The sequence below is a fragment of the Macrobrachium nipponense genome, chromosome 36 (genome assembly GCF_015104395.2).
Source record: "Macrobrachium nipponense isolate FS-2020 chromosome 36, ASM1510439v2, whole genome shotgun sequence".
Classification (NCBI taxonomy): Eukaryota; Metazoa; Arthropoda; class Malacostraca; order Decapoda; family Palaemonidae; genus Macrobrachium; species Macrobrachium nipponense.
The window spans coordinates 51,940,768-51,965,250 of record NC_087220.1 but is presented as its reverse complement, the minus strand read 5'-3'; the positions used below and the strand labels follow the sequence as shown (position 1 = coordinate 51,965,250).

General features: G+C 35.0%; 1 protein-coding gene across 2 annotated transcripts in view; it reads left to right on the top strand.

Moving 5' to 3' along the window:
* The window catches only part of LOC135203654 (kinesin-like protein KIF27), a 647,339-nt gene that overhangs the window by 300,826 nt on the left and 322,030 nt on the right, over positions 1–24,483 (top strand). For both annotated transcript variants that reach the window (XM_064233508.1, XM_064233507.1), the window contains exon 16: positions 20,184–20,198. In XM_064233508.1, the coding sequence (XP_064089578.1) occupies positions 20,184–20,198 (15 nt within the window). The remainder of the gene's footprint in view (positions 1–20,183; positions 20,199–24,483) is intronic.

Here is a 24,483-nt window from a genome sequence, read left to right as displayed (position 1 = left end):
GATGTCATGACTGGAAAAGTATATCTTAGTTTTACCAGACCACTGAGCTGTTGAACAGCTCTCCTAGGGCTGCTGGCCCGAAGGATTAGATATTTTGACGTTTCTCCCTTCCAGAGGTCCTTTTTTACGTGCCTAGGAACCATTTGGTCACCTAGCAACGGGACCTACAGCTTATTGTGGGATCCGAACCACAACATATATCGAGAAATGAATTTCCATCACCAGAAATAAATTCCTCTGATTCCGCGTGTGTGATTGGAACATGAAAAAAGTTCAAGCGAAGATGCAATGCATTGCTCCCCTAATAATATTTTCCTTGCATTTTGATACATTTTTATCTATTTATTAATTTGTCTTTCGTTTTTTTTATTAAGTGAGATCTCTTCTTTCTGTATCTACCTTTACTTTCTGTTACTTTCTAGTGAACACTGTATGCTTTGGAAGCTCGAATTTCAAGTCAGTGACCCCTGTGGTGGTCTTGTTCCATATGAATAAGGTTCATCTTCCGAATAATAATAATAATAATAATAATAATAATAATAATAATAATAATAATAATAATAATATAAAAATCTTATATATTACAAATCCCGTAATGTCGCACACCGTTGTAAGTAATCCGGTAAAGTAATCCCGTTCTGGATTTATCGTCCTTCTAGTCCCGGAGCCTCATTTACGATGTATAATATTTACAACGCAAAATGTCTTTATTTATGACAAGAATTCGCTTAAGTAACTCCAGTGTGGAAAAAGTTGGCCTTACCTAATCATATATAAATATAAATATATCCGCGAAACTTCGTTAAATTTAAAAAAAAAGTATCTCGTATGCTGTATACATCAATTAATATTTAACCGCGGACTCTTTGCCAGGTAATTAATTAACAATTAGTTTTCAAAGCGAGGTTGAACTTTATTTTTTTTTTTTTTTAACTTCTGCTTACCTAACGAATCCTGTGCCATTCGCTCGTTATTGGTGAATGTTCGCGGGCACTTATTTTGGCGAATTAGCTCAGAGGGTTTTATTTTTTAGCGAGGTTTTTATTTGGTGTATCGTACGTTTCAGGTGGTGCTGGTTTAAGAATTGATCAAGCGTGATAATGGTATTTTATTTTTCTATTTTATGTTTTTATTGCAGTTCACGAAGGAGAAAATGTAGGGTGTGAACGAGGTGTAAATCGTCTGGTATATATTTTGTACAGGTGGACCCAGCTGTGACTAGTAGGTTTAGATTATTTAATATAGTTCTCTCTCTCTCTCTTCTCAACTCTCTCTCTCTCTCCTCTCTTCTCTCTCTCTCTGTATATATATATATATATATATATATATATATATATATATATATATATATACATTGAAAAGTGCTCCGTGTCATGGTAATCTTATCAATTAATTATATAACTATATATATATATATATATATAAAATATATAATATATTATATATAAAGTACTCTACGTCATGATAACCCCATCATTATTAATACCGTCGTTACACCGTAAAAATACAATTGCTAAGGAGAAGAGAAAACTATTACTTTTTTTTATCTCCTTGCAAAAAAAAGCAACTTTTGAAAAAAAATATAGAATACATCAATGCGATAGGATAATACGGCCAATCAATTATTCTAATATCGTGTGAAGAACGTATTCGTGGATTATAATCTCTCCCCCTCTCTCCCCCCTCTCCCCCCTCTCCCCCCTCAAGATGTTGTAGAGAGAGCTCTCGGCCTTTATGCATACATCTCACGATACAATAGGCAATACAATAGATAGCGCGATGCATTAAGCAAGGGATTATACCATATGCTGCCGCATTTGGAGTCCGACATGCGATCGTCATATTTTTTTTGAACCCTTTTTTCTTTTCTTTCGATTACCATCCTTCGCCCTTGTTATTTTCGAAATGTAACCTTCTTATTCTCTTTGTTACCGATTTCTTCATATGCATTTTTGTTATTTTTATTTTTTATTTTCATTTTTTGTCTTCTTATGGTATAAGCAGATTTGCCGTCACTCTTTTTGTATTATTTAGATTCAGTGTCTTCGTGAATAATATAACAACATTTTGCCAGTGGCCCGGTAGATCTCCTTGGTCTGTTTACCCCTACCCCTACCCCTCCCCCATCCCCTCCCCTCCCCTACCCCCCTCCTCCTCTCACGCTTCCGTGGGTGAGGTCGAGTTGTGGATGGGTTTTGTTATGGGTGGTTGCTCCAGAATCCGGTTGGTCCTTGGTGGAGGGGTAGCTTGAGGGGGAAGTGGTGTCCATGGGGAGGGGGAGAGGGGGAGGGTGTCATCGTAGACCCTCACATTATCTGTTGGGAAAAATTCGACACGAAACCTTATTATCAAATCGAATGTCATGACTGAGTAAGAGCGCCAGAGAGATGGTCCCCAATAATACGTTTCGTCTCGATCCCGATAACATTATTATTATTATTATTATTATTATTATTATTATTATTATTATTGATTATTATTATTATTATTATTATAACTTTGCAGTTTTGTAGGCTCTAGGTATATTGTCTTCATTTTCCTAACTTCTTATTCTCCCTTTCTTATACGTGTTTTGATTTAAGATTCTTGATTGCTATTAATATTTCAACTTTTTTTATTTTGTTTGTATTGTTATTATCCGTTTACATTCCTCCTCGTTAACTACTTTCCCCTTTCTTCCAATGAGTTGGAAGTTAGTTAAAAAAATAATTTTTGTAGACGTTCTCTCTCTCTCTCTCTCTCTCTCTCTCTCTCTCTCAAATCAGGATTATAGGCTGGTAAAACCAGTGTGTCACTTGTTACGGCTGACATCATACCTGTTCACGATATAGGGATTTAACTTTTTTATAACTCGCTACATAAGAAAGCTTCTCATGAAATTATATATATATTTTTTTCATTTCACGTGGTTTATTATCTTGATTGATTAGCATTTTCGGGAGATTTCTCCGGCCTTGTGGAGAAATCTGTGGGTTTTATTTGCATTTTTCAAGTAATAGTCATGATGGGAAGTTGTGAATTCGGACAGATCATAAAAAAATGGTTTTGTCTAGTTTTTACATAAGTTTCATTTCGTTTCTTATAAATTTACTCATATACTTCCATGCACGAATTAATTCAACCTCGTTTCATGAAGAACCCATTGCGCATCCATCTAACCTAAGCGTTGAAGGACATACCTGGTAATAAGTCGAATGTGATGGGTCGCAGCCAGCAGGGTGTAGAAAGGTACCAAGAGGACACGATATAGACTTTTTATAAAGTATAGTGATTTGCAAATGAGTCATAGAAATGCTATAGAATATGTGTTTTGTATTTATTTTATATATTATGGCTTTAATGTACTCATCCTTGGTGACGCCATTTCCCCCCCCCCCCCTTCCCCCCCCCTTGTTTTTTTTTTTTTTTTTTTTTTTTTTTTTTTTTTTTTTTTTTTTGTAATCCCGAGGGCTGTTTGAGTCCCGAATATTTGGCATGGATAACTTAGGAGAGAGATGACATATTCTTCCTAGTCTTAGTAGCCACGTATTCATATTCTTAGTGGTGTGGGTATCCTTAGTTCCCCTGATGGCTGTTTTGGCACCGAAATATGGCAGGAATAAGTTAGGAAAGAGACTAAAGAATGTACAAGTTGCTTATTCTTCCTAGTCTTAGCTGCCACCTGTTCATATTCTTGGTAGCCTGGGTAGCCTGAGTACTTCTGAAGGCAATTTTAGTGCTGAATTATTGGCAGGAATAAGTTAGGAAAGATACGTAAGAAACTACAAGGTACTTATTCTTCCTAGTCTTAGTTGTCCATCTATTCATATTCTTAGTAGCCTAAGTAGTGCCCTCATTTGTGGAACTCATGAGGGTTATTTTATTACAGAAATTTGCCAAGAATAAGCTAGGAAAGAGACTAAAGAATGTACAAGTTGTTTATTCTTCCTAGTCTTAGTAGCCAGCTGTTCATATTCTTAGTAGCATGAGTATCTTGAGTACTCTTGAAGACTATATTAGCACTGAAGTTGGCAGGAATAAGTTTGGAAAGAGACTAAAGAATCGACAGTTATTCTTTCTAATCTTAGTAACCTCCTGTTCACATTCTTAGTAGCCTGAGGAGCAGACCAAGTGGCTCCCAAAAGTGTAAAGCTTAACGCGAAGCTCCCGAATATGTATTTAAAAAACGGGAGAGAGAGAGAGAGAGAGAGAGAGAGAGAGAGAGAGAGAGAGAGAGAGAGAGAGAGATTTACAACGGGAGGAGATGGCAAGTGGTTGAGGGTTATTTTAAGTTATGGTGGAAACGAAGCTTTCTCTCAAGTGCCTAATTAAAGGGGAGTATGAAGTATGTCTGGAAGTATGCCCAGGTATTCCGAATGTGTAATTACGGGCTAATTTAAGGAAGGGTGAAGAAGAAGAAGAAGTTTTCCTATTTTTCCCCTCTAGGGGGGAAGGGAGGATGATGGGATAGGGTCGGGTTGGGGGAGGTAGAAGGCACAATGTTTAGCATGGGCTAGTGCATAATAGTCAATGTGTCGTCCATAGAGAGAGAGAGAGAAAGAGAGAGAGAGTGAGAGAGAGAGAGAGAGAGAAAGTCAGTCGTTGCACACACCTAAGAGGGAGGCCAAACCTATGTGAGAGAGAGAGAGAGAGAGAGAGAGAGAGAGAGAGAGAGACCATTGTGAGGGGGTAGTGGACCAGATACGCAGTGGCTGGATGCCAATACCATCAATCAAACATCGACTTCATATCATAACATTCAAACCTTCGACTTGCTGTTACATACTACTTGATATCAGTATGCTGTACTCGTGGTCCAGTTGAGAGGGGCTGTTTTGTTATGCTCCATTCTCAGGAAGGAGAGAGAGAGAGAGAGAGAGAGAGAGAGAGAGAGAGAGAGAGAGAGAGAGAGAGAGAGGAATAAATTTAACTTATTTACAGAAATGAGTGGATTATTTTTATTGGTACAATAACCATGTACTAAACTTTTCCATATTTAGAGAAAGTGAGAAGGTAATTTTAATCAATAAAACACAAATAGATGAATATTCTGTAAAGTGAAATAGATATTCTTAATATATTTCGATAACATAGTGTTTATGAGCTTATGCATACACGCACGAGAGAAATGAGTAAATGAATATTCTACGAAATAAAATAGGTGTTGTCAGTATATTTGGGATAACATAGAGTTTACGTGTGTATGCAATTGATATTGATAACAAGCAAATAAATATTCTGTACAATGAAAGATATTGTTAACATATTTTTGATAACAAAGAATGTTTATGTCCGTACGCATGCATGCTAGAGAGAGAGAGAGAGAGAGAGAGAGAGAGAGAGAGAGAGAGAGAGAGAAATTGAAAAGAGACAAATAAATAAATAGTCTGTAGAATGAAAGATGTTGATATAGTATTATTGATGACATAAAGAGTATTTACTTACAGTATGTGTGCATGCATGAGAGAGAGCACTAGATACAAGACATTCATAGAGAGAGAGAGAGAGAGAGAGAGAGAGAGAGAGAGAGAGAGAGAGAGAGAGAGGAAAATGGCAAAAAGCCTTGGCTGGACGTTGAGGGAAACCTCAAGTATTATAAAGCAAAGGGGAAAAGTGTTTTCGCAATAAGAGGAGGCGACGGCCAAGGCACAGAGAGAGAGAGAGAGAGAGAGAGAGAGAGAGAGAGAGAGAGAGAGAGAGACTAAGAGGGGAGAAGAGGGGAACGGAAAGAAGGTTAAAACAAGGGAGGAAAGGAAAAACAGCAAGAAATTGAGTTTGCGTAAAATGCGTATTAGGGGTAGTTGACCGTGGGCATGAACAGTTTACATATCTTTTTTCCTCTCAGGTGCCAAGGGAGAGGTAGGATTTTGCGAGAGAGAGAGAGAGTAGTAGTAGTAGTAGTAGTAGTAGTAGTACGAGTAAAGTTCAGTTTACGTGGAAAATTGGAAGTATAGATTTTTGATAGTCGAAATCTTTTGTGTTTTTGATATTTTTGAAGTTATTTGTCTGTAACTATGTGTACAGAGAGAGAGAGAGAAGAGAGAGAGAGAGAGAGAGAGAGAGAGAGAGAGAGAGAGAGTATGGAAGAGACATAGATAATATTTGGTATCCAAAAGCACACTAGATTATATAACTATTAACACAGTATATAACTATTACTATAGAACGTATTCGTTTCCAGTTATATTTGAATTCCGTAACTAAATCTACAGAAAAATGCCGTCCGAGTATAATTGAAAATAATAACCAAAAGAGGGAATAATTATTAAAGAAAAAAAAATAATGGAATCTTGAGGTACCGCAGAGAGGAGTCACCATATAATGTATAGTAGTATTACTTAGGCGTTTGTTGGAGGGAAGGGGGAGGGGGTTTGGATGGGAGGGGTAGGGAGGGGTAGTGAGGGGGAGGGTGAGTCTCCACCTATGAATAACTCTTGACTGTATAGAATAACAAAAGACTAGTATGTGCAGGTATACATACATAAGCCCGGAAAGGGGGTTCTCTAGTATATGTGTGTGTGTTTGTGTGTTGGAGAAGTTATGAATTGCCACTGTTTGTTTGCGTTCCCGTCTTCTCGTGGTGTATCGCTCGGGAGAGATGTTGTGTGTTTATATTGTCTATACATTTATACACATTCATACGTATCAATTTTTGTGAATGTTTATACGCATGTCTTTATTTTGTGTCTGTGCTGGATTTTTATATAATATCATAATCATCGTCCTTATCATCAGTATTTTTTTAACTTTCCCCCCACTATGATTGCTTAACATTTCTATGATTAGCAACAAAATACACTTATATATACCCCGCAGCAATTATGAATACCTTTATATACCTAAAATATTCCCTTACTACAGATTAAGTTGTTATAAAGAAAATAATGCTTAGGAGGTTTCAGAATTTAGCTTAAAGGTCTGTATTTGGTGTACGTGAACTAGATAGATCATTTGCTTTACCAAATAAGTTTGTAGCTTGACTTATAATAATGTAATTAATAATAATAATAATAATAATAATAATAATAATAATAATAATAATAAGAAGAAGAAAAAATTGCACTTCAGATGACTTGTATGGTGTATGATTATAGCGGAAGAATCAGAGGCAATGATAGAAATATGTGATTAGAATTTACAGATGAAAGCCATAAAACATCGTGATTTCACATGATAGTATTAGTTGGGGTGATAGTGTGGAAGAGTTGCAGAAACTTGTGAATTTGGACATGAAAAAAAATAGTCAGAGCTAACCTTTAGTAGTGGGGAAGAGTTTTAGAAATTTGTGAATTTCGATATATATATATATATATATATATATATATATATATATATATATATATATATATATATATATAAGGTAAAGATGAACTTTAGTGTTGGGGAAGAGTTGCAGAAACTGGTGAATTTGGAAATAAAAACAAAAAGATAAACTTTAGTAGTGGGGAAGAGTTGCAAGAACTGCTAAATTTTGATACTGAACAAAAAAAGGTAAAGCTGACTTTAGTAAAAACGATGAATAAATCGTGTTTGGCATTTTGATGGCTCTTGGTGTGGAGAACAAAGAAAGGAAATGCCTGCCTCAGAAATAATAAAAAAGAAAGTTACACAGGTAATGGAAGAATGATTGAACACTCACTCAGGTCAGTGGAAGGCTGTTTGGGGCTTTGCATGAGTTGACGGGATAGAGGTGCGATATGCGGGATGAAGTTTTCAGTGTTTGAATTGTAAATGGATTTTTTTTATAGTCGTTTATTTTGGGAAACAAAGAATGAAGTGTAGAGAGGACTCAGTAAAGAGAAAGGAAACGGGATTATGATGAAAGATTGATCAAATTCGGAGTATACGAAGATATAAACATTGGAAAAAGTCTTGCTGTTCTTGAGATTTAATGTTTGATGTCCTCTTGCTGAGTTTTTTTTACCTCCTTGTTAGCCATTTAGATAAGGTTTTATCATTTCTGGGAAACTCTAAGATTTATATTATTAAAAACAAAATCTTCATCATAGATTGTACAGTAATATGGTAGAATTAACAGTGGTTTGATAACCCCACCTTCTCTTCTTCTTCTTCTTCTTCTTCTTTATTGTTTTTTTTTGAAAATACGATTTTAGCACGCAATCACACAGACACACACACACACACACACACACATATATATATAATATATATATATATATATATATATATATACATATATATATATATATATATATATATATATATGTGTGTGTGTGTGTGTGTGTGTGTGTGTGTGTGTGTGTGTGTTTGTGTTTGTGTATCAAATTACTGTACAGTCTTTGACATTCTCCTTACATATTACTTCAATTTGCCCTGCTGTCAACTAAATTAAATGCTATTTAGCAAAATACTTCATGGTATAGGAGTCAGTGTGTCCAGTGTACTTAAATGTACCATTACATGTTTCTGTTTTTATTTTCATTTTACCTCCGATGAAAAATAAAACATGAAATGTGTCTTTAACTGGTATAAAACAGTTAAAAAACTGGAGGCACGCTTTTAGATAAATGTTATTATGGATATTTCAATTTGCCTCTGAAATTATTTAATATTTTCGACATTGCATGCAATTATATTTCGAAGTATATTGATACTGTTATTAATATCACCTTCAACCGTATTCTTCACTAAAGAAATGTAAACTCTCTCTCTCTCTCTCTCTCTCTCTCTCTCTCTCTCTCTCTCTCTCTCTCCTGTCACCCTTGTGTCGAAATCCTGCTCCTCTCGAACTTAAAAAAAAAAAGAAAGGAAGAAAAAGCAAACTCTTGATTACCCTGATATACCTACAATTACCAAACAAGCGTTTTGATACGTGTATGCAACATTATCCGCTTGGGGTGGGGATGTAGGGAGAGGGCTAAGGGGAGAAGGAAGAGGTGGTAGGAGGGTGAAGGGGAAGGAGTGTGTTTGTGTGTGTGTGTGTGTGCGTGCGTGCCACCGTCCCGCCGAAGGACGGACGGGACTGCAAGAGACAAAGAGAAGCTCGTCCCCTGGGCAAATACCGGGATTATTAATATGGAAGTCGCCGAAGTATATAATGCAAACTTCCCTCCCTTGGCTTGAGGTTACTAATGAAAACACACAATAGTTTTTGTCTCTCGTCTCTGTGCGTGTTTGTTTGTGCGTCTCTCTCTCTCTCTCTCTCTCTCTCTCTCTCTCTCTCTCACTCAAGCAATGCCTGCGTGCGTCTGTCTGTCTGACCGACTGTCTGCTTTCATCATCATTCAGCCTACTACAGAAAGCTCCTTATTATCAGATGTGGTATTCAATGAGATTAAGTTCCCGGTGATGACGCTGGGGGGTTGTTTCGGGTGGGTGGGTAGGGGTTGGGGGTTTGGAGTTGGGAGGGGAGGGGTTATTTTCGGTTCCGTACGGTACGTGTTGCGTTCGTGAGGCTACTTGTGTTGTTGTGGTTATGTACACTTGCTAAATTTTTCATTTGGTTATGTTTCAGTCACTGAAGGTATTATTATTATTATTATTATTATTATTGCTGTAGTAGTTTTACTTTTATTGTTTTTTTTGTTTTTTGATGTATCATAATGGAGGTATGTGATTGTAGTGAATATTTTCATTTATTACAATTATATTATCGTCATTCTGTACTCTTTTCTGGAAAATGTGTATACACACACACACACACACACACACACACACACACACACACACATATATATATATATATATATATATATATATTATATATATATATATATATATGTGTGTGTGTGTGTGTGTGTGTGTAATCTTATTTAATGCAATATTACTTTACACCTTCTTGCAACATTTATACCTCAGCGAAGGCACTTTTTGTGTAGAGAGATTGCAAAATTCATGCGAATTCGCTTCCAGTTCGCGGAATTTTCCGAATTCCTCCGTATTTCCTGAATTATTGAGTGGCCAAGCTTGATTTGCGCTGCCATGGCTGTCTATCTAGGTCTGTTCACGTCAAGAAATTGGTTGATATCCAAAGTTGTTTCTTTCAGTTCATTCGGTTATCCTCATCATACGTAGGTCAGTTTGATTAGTAATTACCTAGATAAATAAAATACTTTCCTTTTATTAGAATTAATCTTATTCTTTCGCATAAATTTGTTTCTGGGACATATTTCGTTTATCAAACAAATAGATACAATTTTTGAAGCGTTAATATGAATTGCGTAGCTAAAGTGTAATATTTTTAGTTTTCTAAGTAAGGTTTATTCATTAATTATATTTTGATATTTCAAAGTAAGGTTTATTTATCATAACATTTGTATTTAAAAGCCCTTATTACTTATCACAAATAAATACAAATCTCACAGACATGGCGACATGAGTAACTTAAATATGGCTGCGTGGTACCGTAGATTCACACTACCCATTTTTATTATATATTATTACTATTTTAAGGGATTATTCCGGTTTAGCTTAATGGAAGTTGGTTAATCAGCGCATCGAGAATTATGATGTAATTATTATCAGAATTATTATTTATTGTCTTCTTGATGTAATTAATTTTGGTTGGCGAATATGCAATTTTATTACTGTGTAACATTTTTTAATTTTTTTTATTTTGTCAAAGCGATTGTTTTGTTCATGAAGACATGCGTTTCTCTCTCTCTCTCTCTCTCTCTCTCTCTCTCTCTCTCTCTCTCTCTCTCTCTCAGCAGGTAGATAGAAAAAATATAGGCACTCTCCCTTAGCAGGTAAATGGAAGAAGAACCCGACTCTCTCTCTCTCTCTCTCTCTCTCTCTCTCTCTCTCTCTCTCTCTCTCTCTCCCGAGAACAGGTAGATGGAAGCACGGAAACATTCCCTTTTAGCAGGTAAACGAAAGACCAGTCGAGAACCGACTCTCTCTCTCTCTCTCTCTCTTCTCTCTCTCTCGGAGTCAATTAGGAGAGCCGAGGAGCGAGGAGTCGTTAGAGAGAGAGAGAGAGAGAGAGAGAGAGAGAGAGAGAGAGAGAGAGAGAGAGAGATGATATGATCGCCCTGATGTGATCAAATAAACGGGTTATTTTCTTCCTTCCGCCCTTCCCCCTTGTCAGCCCGTTGTTGTAGCCCTTATTACTCAATTAGCCTGTGACTCTTTTTCTCCAATCCTTATTGCATTCTTTGCCCGATTACGATGCACGTATTTACTCTTTTTTTTTTCCTCTCTCTATCTCTCCTCTCTCTCTCTCTCTCTCTCTCTCTCTCTCTCTCTCTCTCTCTCTCTCTCTCCTTTTTCATGTTTTGACTTAGTGGGGTTTTGAATTCATGGAAAGATACGTACCTATCCATCTTTATTTCTATATATCATATATTATAACATGTGTCGTAGTATGTATGTATATATATATATATATATATATATATATATATATATATGATATTTAAATTTTTATACTTTAAGGATATTTCGTTTTTTTATGCATCGTGTAATATTTCTGGCAATAAACATTATGAAATATGAATCAGTATTTGTATTTGTACTGACGGGTATAAATAACGCATTTGATGTAACCGTTTCAGTTATTCCAGTTCAATTATTATGATATCTTTATTTTCAGTTTCATTGATATTTTCATTGCCATTTTTTTCATGTTTCCTATACATTACTAATTTAATTTATATAGAACTGATATATAAACGAGATTAAGATTGTCTTCATAATGATATAAATGATTTTAATAGCGAAAAATGCATAACACCAGTTATAATGACTGGATGGCTTCGATGTTTTATAATGAGTTAGCGACGAAACTCCACCATGTTTTATAATGACTGAGCGATCGAATATCTACCATGTTTTATAATGACTGAGCGACCGAATATCTACCATGTTTTATAATGACTGAGCGACCGAATATCTACCATGTTTTATAATGACTTAGCGACCGAAAGGCTACCATGATTTACAATGACTTAGCGACCGAAAGTCTACCACGTTTTATAATGACTGAGCAACGGAAAGTCTACCATTTTTTACAATGACTTAGCGACCGAAAGTCTACCATGTTTTATAATGACTGAGCGACCGAAAGTCTACCATGTTTTATAATGACTGAGCGACGGAAAGTCTACTATGTTTTAAAATGACTGAGCGACTGAGATTCTACCATGTTTTATAATGACTGAGCAACGGAAAGTCTACCATGTTTTATAATGACTGAGCGACCGAAAGTCTACCATGTTTTATAATGACTGAGCGACCTAAAGTCTACCTTGTTTTATAATGTCTTAGCGACCGAAAGTCTACGATATTTTACAAGGACTTAGCGTCCGAAAGTATACAATTTTTATTGTGATTTAGCGACCAAAAGTCTACGATGTTTTATAATGTGTTAGCGACCGAAAGTCTGGTATTGAAAATCCATTTGTTACTGAGGTTGAATTATTTTCTTATTTATTTTATTATTTAAAACTTATTTATGTTTTAATATTTCAGTTAATAAGTTGTCTGTCATGTGTAGTGTCACTTGTAGTCGATACATAAATGCACTACAAAGCGTACTTAAATGCTTAAGTTTACTTTAGTCATTGGTCCCCCCTTTTTTTAATTTGAAATTTATATCTGAATACTTAATATAAATATAAATTCCAACTTATCTGAAAATTATATTTGTCATTAAGAACTGATTAGGAACTATGAATGTTTTCAACTCACATGTCGGAATTCATGCGCGCCAAGCCTATTCCAGTTTTGGGAATACATCGTATTCCAAGATTTATTTTGAAATGGGCTAAAGAATACGTCGTTTCCTCCATTGATTTAATTACGACTGTTGACTGGAAGCTTCCGTGCTTTTGAGAGCATGAACTGGAAACGCCAACTTGCCTCCGAAGTGCATACGAGGAGGCGCGCCCTATCTCCCTGGCTACCCCCTTCGTGTTTCTCCCTCTTTCCCTCCCTCCCTCCCTCCCTCCCTCCCTGCTCTTGCGTAAGGGGGAGGGACTTCATAAGGGAGATGACTGTAGAGGCATTAAAATTCATAATTAAAATCACATTAGGCTTTTAATACCCGACAACGGAAAAGAATGCGGAGGTAATGATCGCCCGCTTATCTCCCCCTCCGAAGGACTCCCGTAGCTAGGATACGCCCCAGTCCTCCTCATCCTCCATCAGGCTCCTCCTCGCCTCTCTTCTCTCTCTCTCTCTCTCTCTCTCTCTCTCTCTCTCTCTCTCCGCTGTCGGTGGATTTGATGTTCTTTCATCTGAAGCGCTGGAATGTTGACCGATGCTTTCTTCTGGCCTCGATAGTAACAATGATGATTCATTGTTATAATGATGATGAGTGATGAATTAACCCCGGAGACCCTAAAGACTGGCGTACTATCAGCTAAGATGGGAAGGTGAATGATTTGGGGATATGACTAGCGATGGTAAACCTGATTTGTGTCCTCCAATATCGACTTGCTAATAAAGAACAATAAATTGTATACAATGAATGATAAATTTGAATGGAATATAATTTTATATCTTCAGCAGTTTTTACTAGGATTTCAAATTTTATTCGTTTCTGTAATAGATTGGGGACCATGCCTAGCACAGACTCATAATAGAAGGTCGAAATATCCTTGTAGGATTGCATGACAGATCCTTGCTTCTATCCTTAAATTATAGGATTGACTGATTGATTGGTTAGTTCTTACTGGCTTTGTAATGTAGGATAAGCAAAAATATTTCAATTACAAAAGCATAGGGACCATCGTTCCTAAATCTCTGTGATCTTGCTAATTTATGAAGAATAGTTTTTCGATCCACTGACCAGTTATACAGCCACCCCCAATATCCTCATATCCTAGACCCACAAATGAAGAGAAGAGTGGTCCTAGTCCAGTGGTCACGCAGGAACCTTTTGGCGTAGGATTGTACCATATCGGCCTCTTGGGGATGGTGGATTTCCTATAGGATGTATTGCGGGTTACGTAGCAACACGGTGTATCCTATTACTTAGAGTCCTCATTCGATTTGTACATGTTTAGTTATTTATTTACTTACTTATATATTTATGTATTGGTTTATTTATTTATTTATTTTTTATTCTTGTTAATTATTTTAGCTTTGTGTGTATTCTTAATTATTTCTTTTTTGTTTATGCCTTTTTTTTTATTAAATATTGTTTTATGTTTTTTTTTTTTTACAGTTTGTCTCTGTGTTATAATAATATTATAATTTACTTATTATCATTAATATTTAGATATTTATTGTTTGTGTCTTTTTTAATTATTGGTTAATGTTATTGTTTTTTTTTTATTTCTATTACTTAACAAAAGCATTTGAAACAACCTGTGACATTATTGCTTAGTTATCTTTTGTTTGTGGTGTTGTAGTAGGGTTTGTTAATTAATTCATTTTTAAAAATATTTTTTGTTTCTACAATTCCACAAGGGCATTTAAAGCGCCCTCGACTTGGGACTCAGACTGACCCTGTAAGGGCACAAGGGCACAGGTCATGTAATGACGTAATACACACACACACACACACATATATATATATATATATATATATATATATATATATATATATATAATATATATCAATGGCATCTAATACCTTCGATTAACGTAATATCAAAGAACGGCAAAATTTTATGATTTCTTATTTATTTAACATTTGTTATTTTTTTTATATCATATTTCTCTGAAATTGGAATTACTCTTTGATGAAAACCCAGTCTTTGAAGCATTTTTTTTTTATTGTTTCTAGTTTTTTTTTAATCATATACCTTTTGATTTTCGTCCCTATTGATGCAACGAATCTTTACGTAAATCGAGAGAGAGAGAGAGAGAGAGAGAGAGGAGGGGGGGAGGGAGGGTTTTCTCATTGACGGTAGATCTAACTGTCGCAGACAATACCCTAAGCCTTCAAATAATGCAATTTCAGTCCTTTCATGTCTCGTCTTTTCAGCAAGGAAGAGAGATCTATTGTTTTTTTTTTCCTTTTTTTTATTTGGATGAATTTAAAAAGATTCAGGAATTCGTTTGAACGAGGCAGTTCTATAGGTCCGTCTCTTTTCTTTGAATGGAGTGGTCGCAAGCACATTTTTTTTATTTATTTATTTTTTATTTTTTTTTTTGGTGAGTAGGGGGTTGTCTTGTAAACTGCATAGCCCCCTTCTCTCTCTCTCTCTCTCTCTCTCATTTATACCAGTTTCTTGCTAAGGCCACTAAAAATATACAGGCCTTAAATTTCTTATTATCATTTTCAAGTATACTTTATATGAGGGAATTTTGCATAATATTAATTCTGGTTGGTTTATTTTCTATTGATTTATTTTGTCAAGAAATAAACCATTAAAATAATAGTATATATATATATAGTTCTAAATTTAACTTCTCCTGAAGCAAGAATAAGTGTGAATGACCTACACATCGCCTTTCCTCACAAAACCCCCCTCCCCCCGCCCACCCTCAAAAACCCCCACCCCCGCCCCCTCCCCCCATTTCAACAGTCCCCAGGACCCCCACTACTACACACACCACCACCACCAGCCTTTCCAGGGACAGCTGATCTCCCTCTCCCATCAGTCGCTCTCCCCTCCCCTCTCTCTCTCTCTCTCTCTCTCTCCCCTCACGCAGCTCCCCTCGCGGACGATTTAAGATCGACACAACTTTATGCATGTGAGGGGATATTTCATAATCTCTCTCTCTCTCTCTCTCTCTCTCTCTCTCTCTCTCTCTCTCTCTTCGTGCGTTTCTAATTTTTATTCTATCGTCCTCTTCTTCTCCCTCTGGTTATTCTTGTCCATCAAAAGACCGATGGGAGAGGGAATCAAGGAAGTTGGAGAGAAGGGGAAAAATGGGTTTCAGATAATTGAATAAATGAGAGATTAGCAGAAGGACGCTAAAGAGAAACGTGAATAGGTTTCAGATTTAGCTTGTCGTAGTTTCAGAGAGAGAGAGAGAGAGAGAGAGAGAGAGAGAGAGTGAATAAAGGCCGGGAGGCAGGTCTTTCGAAAACAGCTTTTAATCTGTCCTTACCTTTTGCTTTTAAAGCGAGTCTAGATAAGCTCTCTCCTCTCTCTCTCTCTCTCTCTCTCTCTCTCTCTCTCTCTCTCTCTCTCTCTCTTAACTTTTTCTTTCTATTTACCTGTACCTCCCTCAAGCCTGTAACTTAATGCATCTTAATGTATTTTGTGTATCGCGGAAATTTTGTTTAAACATTAATTGTTCACATAATGTTGACTACGCAATGTTGTGGATTAAAAACGTGATTTGTTTTGTATATGTTTTTGTGGATACATTATATATATATACACTTGTATATGTATAATATATAATTATGTATATGCCAATTTATTTATATATATTATGAATACACGTAAAATTATATAGTATATATATATATATATATATATATATATTATATGTATTATTTATATGTATGTATGTATGTATGTAGTGTATATATATATATATATATATATATATATATATATATATATATATATATATTAATTGTCGGTGTTGTATTTTGTTATGTTCATGAACATGCTGAAAATATCACAGTTTGAGCAAGAAAGTTATATATCCCTTAGCACGTATAAAATAAAATAAAAATCCCTACGATTATATGTTATAATTTCTGCGATTATATAATCACCCATCACACCAAATTCTAATCAATTCAGAATAATTAACAAATCGCATTTCCACTTGCTAAATCTTCCTTACAGAAACCTACGAAATACTAAGGAAGGTGAACGAAATTATCACACCGTCCTTAGAAGCTGTAACAAGTCATTCTTTCAGCCGTTGACTAATAGATTTAATGGAGGGTGAGAGGAGGAGGAGGAGGAATACGGTGCTGTTATTGTAACTCATTTCCCCTCATAATTTCCCCATAATACGTGGACCAAGATTCTCCCCCCAACCCCCACCTCCCTCTCCACTGTCCTTCTCCCCTCCCCTCGTAGGAAATAACTAATTAGAGGCTCTGCATTTGAGAACATTTAGAGTCTCTCTCTCTCTCTCTCTCTCTCTCTCTCTCTCTCTCTCTCTCTCTCTCTCTCTCTCTCTAACTTCGTTTAGCTCTGCCGTGTTATATATTAGAGGGCCTCTCTCTCTCTCTCTCTCTCTCTCTCTCTCTCTCTCTCTCTCTCTCTCTCTCTCTTAAAATTCATCAAGGTTTGGCCAATTGTTTTTGATGTCTTGCTTTAAGTACGATTGTTTAAAAGCAGAATATTCCACAAAATTATGTCTAAAATCTTGTGATGTTTGTATGCATGTCTGTGATTTCGTAAAACCTTTGTATTACCTTAATACCTACGTGAGGATAACGGTTATTAACTTACGAAAGCCTTCTGGAGAGAAAAAAAAAGGTAGGTGGTCTTTCACTAAAAAAAAACTATTTTTAAAATATTCGAAGTCCAGAACAAATTGAATGTTATCAGTAAATACCATTTATGATTTTGTATTAGTGTTTTTGTAATGATAAAGATCCATAATTCCGTTTAGTTTTTTTTTCATATAACTATACAGATCCAGTAAATGGAATAATCTTGGTAAGTCAACATTAAGTAACCAGAATGAGTAAAAAAAAAAATAGTAATAAAACGGTAATGAAAGTAGTGGTTGAAGACCCGCGGTGACAGGGTTGCCACTTGTCCTATTTTACGAGTTTAGATTAGCGGCTGATACAGCACAGGTGGGAGATGCTGGGGAGGTCTCCAGGGAGTTTTGGGCATGTTGGAGGGGGGGGGGGGGGGGGGGGGGGGGGGGGGACGAGGGGCGCTGATGACTTGGAAAGGTGAAAATGGGAAATTTGGTAAAGTAAATTTTAAGTTTTTTATTTCTTTTTTTTTTATTGTTGGTGAAGAAGTCAACGATTGCTATATTTCGTGAAGTGCTATGAATTAAAATTGTTAGTAAGGATTGACTTCGAACTGTAATAATATTTTTTTAGACTTTTAATTTAATTTTCTTTAAATTGAAGTATTGTAAGATGTGTTGACGACTTTGCATTTAAATTCCCATTTTTAAGTTTAAATTTGGGATAAGTAAATGTTATACTTTAGACCTTTTCTGATTTTAAATTTGGAAAGATCTTCGAAGCTGAACCAGTCACTCAAATATTAAATTAATTTTGGCTCTGATCAGGATACACGGCCAAGGAATTGTTCAGGAGCTTGAAGGATGAAAAAGATAAATCAGATATCGTATATTTGTTATAATATATATATATATTATATATATATATATATATATATATATATATAATATATATTAATATATATATATATATATATATATATATATACTATATATATATATCATATATATAATATATATTGAAGAATACGTTTACCTCAGAAAAACAAACAATTATTCAGTGATTCCTAAAATTAACATCCTCATCCCCAGTACATCAAAAACCGTGAAAAAAAAAAAAAATTGTGACCCCCCTCTCCCCCCCCCCCTCGTTCTATATTCCTCAAGTCCCCTCGACCCCACGAAAGACCCAAGAAAGAAAGGAAGAAATAAAGGAAGGAGTGAACGAAGGGCCGAGAACTTTCTTTCTGGCGGTTTGGGGGGAAACGCTAAAAGAAAACGTGCTAGAAAGTCAGAAGAGAAAATGGTAGAAACCCCACGGACACTCCTTATTTATTACAGTGACTGTTGGGAAAACGTTGACGGGGGCGGGGTGGGGTAGAGGGAGGTGGGGGAAGGGGTAGGGGGGGAATGCCTTTAAATGAGTTGAAGGATTTGGGAGATGGGGAATTTTTTTTAAGGTGCGAAAATTTATTTTGTTTTGGTTAAGGAGAATGATTAACACGTCGGTCTAGAAAGGTTCTGTAATATTTTATACCAGTAGATTATATATATATACATATATATATATATATATATATATATATATATATATATATATATATGTATATAAATTATATGTATATATATATATATAAATAAATACATATATGTATATATATATATATATACTATATATACATAAATATATAAAATATATAAGTGTAAAAATGATTTATTTATTATATATATATATTGTATTATATAAATATAAATATATATATATATATATATTATATATATATATATATATATATATATATATATATATTATATAAGATATATAAGTGTGAAAATGATTTTGTAGAGGAAAATTACAAGTAGGACGAGAAAGGTTTTGTAGAAAATGATTTTGAATTGATGATTCTTCTTAGATTCAGAAGTTCGTGGTGGAAAATATACCCGTAGAAAATTTTATATAAAGTGATTTAATTAAGAATGCCTTAATAGAAAATGTTATAAAAGGTCTTATGTAAGAAGGCATTTTTAGAAAATTGTGCAAATAAAGACCATTTATTTAACAATACCTCTGCAGAAACAAAAAATTATATAAAAAGGTATATTTTATTTAAGAGACCTTTGTGGAAAATTTTATATAGAAAGGTGTTTATTTAAAAGGTCGTTGTCGAAAAAATTATATGTAAAGGTCTTTTGTTGAAAAAAGCCTTTGTGGAAAATTTATATAAGTATTTTATTTTAAAAAAGCCTTTGTGGAATAAAAGAAAAAGAGCCTTTGTAGAAAATTTTATACAAAAAGGTGTTTTATTAAAAAAAGACATTTGTGGAAAAATTTATATATAAAGGATTTTTTTTTGAAAAATTCCTTTTTGAAAATGTTATATAAGGCGTTGTTTTTAAAACTTTTTTTTTTTTTTTTTTTTTTTTTTTTTTTTTTTTTTTTTGTTTTTTTTTTTTTTTTTTTTTTTTTTTTTTTTAGAAAATTATATGTAAAAGTGTTTAAAATATTGCCACTTTATTGGGAGATTTTAGTAGGTAGAAAGCTCGATAAGTTACAGATCTCCCGATACAGAGATTTGTCAAAGGAAGCACATTATTGTTTCTTTATTCGTCGAACGAAGAAAAAAAAAACGGACGAGGTTGAATGTGTTTTTATTTGTTTAATGTTTTGCCAATGCATTTCCTTTATTTTTAAGCTGCCATATTTTTAAGGCTTATTTCTTTGATTTGACAAATGATTTTTCCTACTCTTTTGCGTTCTTTCATTTCAGCTGACATGATGCTGCTTTGTCTGATAAACATTTTTTTATAGATAAATAAGACCTGAAATATTTTGAGCAATTTAAATAAGATGACCGTAACACCTAAAGCTATTTTTTTAGACATCATTTCTTTTGTTTTGTTCGCTGGATTTTTTAATAATTTTTGTTTTTTGCTTTTTATTTCAGCCTCCATGGTATCAGGTAAGACGGACCGCCAGGCTGCGTTGTAATTAAGCAATTTGTAGAATACTATTGTTATTACTGTAATCACAGTGAAAGGTTATATATAGACCGTATTCCGTAGAATGTTCTGGGTTTGGTAGAAACGTATTTTATCGCGGTAAATGAACCGTGTACAGATTTCTTATTACCATTAAGGTGAATATTTTAGAGAACGCGCTGTGTACAAGAAAGAACACCATAGTAAGTACGGGTACTGTTATTACAATGTACTTAGTGATCTGTCCATTACATGTTACTCCTGTTTCCTAATGTTGTATGTTTGGCCTAATGCAGAATGCATGTCATACATTCTGACAAACAGGGGTTTTGCGTACTCCGATGTGTGTTATTGTTGCAGATTTATGAAAATGACCCACAAAAAGAAAAAGAAATATGAAGATTGTATAATGCATGACATCTGTACTAGATATATCCATAAAACTAGATATATCAATAATATTAATTGGATTTAATTCTCCCATTCCATCTGTGCAGTTAAGGGCAGCCTTTAGAATCGTATCTCTAGTCTGCAACATGTACAATGTCTTTGTAACGGCACTCCATAATGTGTTACAGCTTATCCTAGTGTGACATGTTACAGTTTATCCTAGTATGACACCTTCACGTAGAGTGAATCATATGGAATTTCCATCCTAGATGGATTTAGCACCTTGTTTTTCCCTAGTTTATTCCGTAGTTATTTCTGACAAACGATTAGACAATGTATTTTGTATAAAAAGCTTTTCCCCCCCATGCTAAGAATCCACTGTATTCTCCATACATATTTATGAATAGTTTTGTTGAGGTATAAGTATAAGCTAAGCGTTAATCCTCCTTTAACCATACTTTTGTTTAGGTAGTATAGCCTGTCTTTTAATCTTCCTTAATCATTTGTTTAGGTAGTATAACCTAAACCTTAACCTTCTTTTGACCATAGCTTCGTTTAGGTAGTATAACCCAACCCGTATTCCTTTTAAATATAGTTTTTTTTTTAGGTAGTATAACCTGTCTTATTCTTCTTTAAACATAGTTTCTTTAGGTAGTATAACCTGACTCTTATACTACTCTAACCATAGTTTTGATTAGCTAGTATAACCTAAATTTTAATCTTCCTTCAACAGCAATTTTGTTGAGGGAGTATAACCTAACCCTTCCTCTTTTAACCATAGTTATAGGTAGTATACAGGTTTTATAGGTAGCATAACCAAATCCCATATCTACCTTAACAATAGTTTTGCTTAGGTATTATAACCTAACTCAAATTCCTATAAACAGAGTAGTGTTTAGGTAGCATAAGCTAGCCCTTAATCTTCCTAAGCAACACATAGCCTTCCCCACCTTTATAACCCTCGTCGCCAGACGCCATTCAAACCACAAAGCTTGTCTGTCGTGTCTCTTACTATTGTCGATCAGGTTCGGGTAAGATACAGCCTCTTCTCCTCACAACTGTATCTGGAATTTCCTTCAACATCGTCTTTTTATATATATATATATATATATATATATATATATATATATATATATATATATATATATATATATATATATATATATATATATAGAACAGGTCTTCTTTTCCTTGGCTTCTTGCCCGAAAAAGTCTTCAAAATCGTCTTTTTCTACTGAACAGGCCATCTTTTCCTTGGCTCCTTGTCCCAGGAGCCTATTTGGAATCCAGAATTCTCCCATTCCCCTTACAGGTACAGACCACCGGGTCGCACTCCATGTCAACACGAGGTAGAATAATGTGGTGTGCCTGTTGTTGTGGAATACCTTAAAATATAAAATGCTGGTTTATACACTAAATGAGACCTATATACAGTAAACGCCTATCGGTGGATTCTAGATATCACATTAAATTCTCATTAATCAGTAAACTTTATACGGAGATTCTGGAATCAGACGCAGACCTCGCGTAATGACAATCAAATTCTCATTCAACGGAAAGATATACATACAACATAAAATGCACGTAAGAAGGCAAGTGAAAACGGACTTGGAACAAGTTACTTTCGTAGTATATTCTATAGTTTTTCATGTGAACTTGAAAATGTAGGATATACTACGACATTACTTGTTTCAAGTCCCGTTTTTTGCTCGCTTTCTCACGTTGATTTTATATTCTCAAACAGGCGTACTTTCATGATACATTGAATCTATATATATATATATATATATATATATATATATATATATATATATATATATATATATATACATATATATATATATACACGTGTGCGTGTGTGTAGTCTCTTGTTATATCATAATCACCATCAATTTTGTATCGGTGGGGGCAACATTGTCAGCCGAACGATTTTGCGGTAAATGACGTGATTGCAGGGCGTGTCGCCTACTCCTGCGTAGGCCTACGTCATAATTTCCATTGCTGGGCTGTTGCTTTGTCAGAGGCCGTTTATGTTTCCAAATTATGTCTGAAGCGTTGCTTTCTTTAGGCTTATGTCATTGATAAAGTTTGTTATGTATCGTATATGCACCGTGCTTAAATGCAATTTCTTTTTATAAATTCAAAAATGTGCTTTTACTCGTGAAAATTGATTTGAAAGAATTGTAGAAAGCTTCTGCTTTAGGCTTTATTCACGATGCACGCAACTGCACGCACATACGCGAAAGTTAGCAGCATTTTATGAGAGGTGAAGTTATACGACATTGGTCTTTAGGCTTGCTCTATAAAATCAAGCAAAGTAGTTTATAAACCCTCAGAAGGTCAATCAGTTATTATTTTCGAGATATCTGTTATTCTCGTAATTCATCAGCTGAGACTTAATTTAGAAAAAAGATTGATACCCAAAAATCATAAACGGTTAGTTTCCAAGATGCTAAAGAAATCAAAAGATTACGATGAGAAGAAACCTCGTAAAAAATAATGATTGAATTTGGTTAACAAACTCTACGGTGATTGTGAGGAATGTTTCGTTTTCTTTATCTTTGAATATATATTTTGCAATAATGCTAAATAGATCACTCTGTAAATAGTCGTATCTCGTGAAAGTTACATTTCTTCTCTCTACCGAAGTTGAATAATTTATTGCCAATCACAAGGTCCATCTTTTGGTCAAATTTTGGTAAAATTGCACCAATAAAATTTGTCATGGTTCTGCTAACAAGCAAACAAACAAGCAAACAAAACGAATCGAAGACGTAGACTTGGCGGAGGCAAAAATCCCTTCTAACAGATAGAAATAAAACGAGGAAATCTATTATAATCTTTTATATTTTTGTAGGCGTATCCTCCCTTTCAAACCTTCCCCAAACATAGATCAAGCCCCCCTTCCGCCCCCCGTCTCGTCTTTACAACATCAAACCCAGTTTCTGTAGCCCTATCCCCTACCCAGTACCCCACCACAAAACACCCCCCCCACCCCCACCCACTACCCACACCCATGCCGAAAAAAATACGTTGCGTCATGCAGTCTACCTCAGCCAATGAATTTAGAAACCGAACAGCTGAGAGAGAACGACAAGTGATGTATGACCACTTACCGGGCATTGGCGGACGTAGAACCCCCCTCCCCCCTCCCCCTCGTTCCCTCCCCAAAATTGCAGCCCCATTCCGAATTGTTGTTGGAGTAGGAAAGGAGGAGGTGGTACCTGATTGGGCCTAAGAGCCTAATTTTCTCTCTCTCTCTCTCTCTCTCTCTCTCTCTCTCTCTCTCTCTCTCTCTTTTTTTTCTTTCCTGTCGACAAATCCTCTTACCAATATTTACGACAGGTCCTTTTTTTGACAAATAGGCGGCGTGGTGCCTCCTTAAATCACTGCCGTAGTATAGAATTATCCCATCCGAATGGGGGAGGGCAATCAAATTTTGGCAATAATATCAATAGATGTTTGAGTTACTCGGTTCTGGACGCATTTATCTCTCTTGCTACTGAGAGAGAGAGAGAGAGAGAGAGAGAGAGAGAGAGAAACACCAGGAAATGCGTATATTAATACATAGAGGATAGAACAAGAAATAAAGAATAAAGCAGATATATATATATATATATATATATATATATATATATATATATATATATATGTATGTATATATTGTATTGAGATATCGAGAGAGAGAGAGAGAGAGAGAGAGAGAGAGAGAGAGAGAGAGAGAGAACACCAGGAAATGCGTATATCAAATACAAGAGAAGACTGAACAATAAAGAATATAATATATATATATATATATATATATATATATATATATATATATCTATATATATGTATAGAGAGAGAGAGAGAGAGAGAGAGAGAGAGATTTATTTC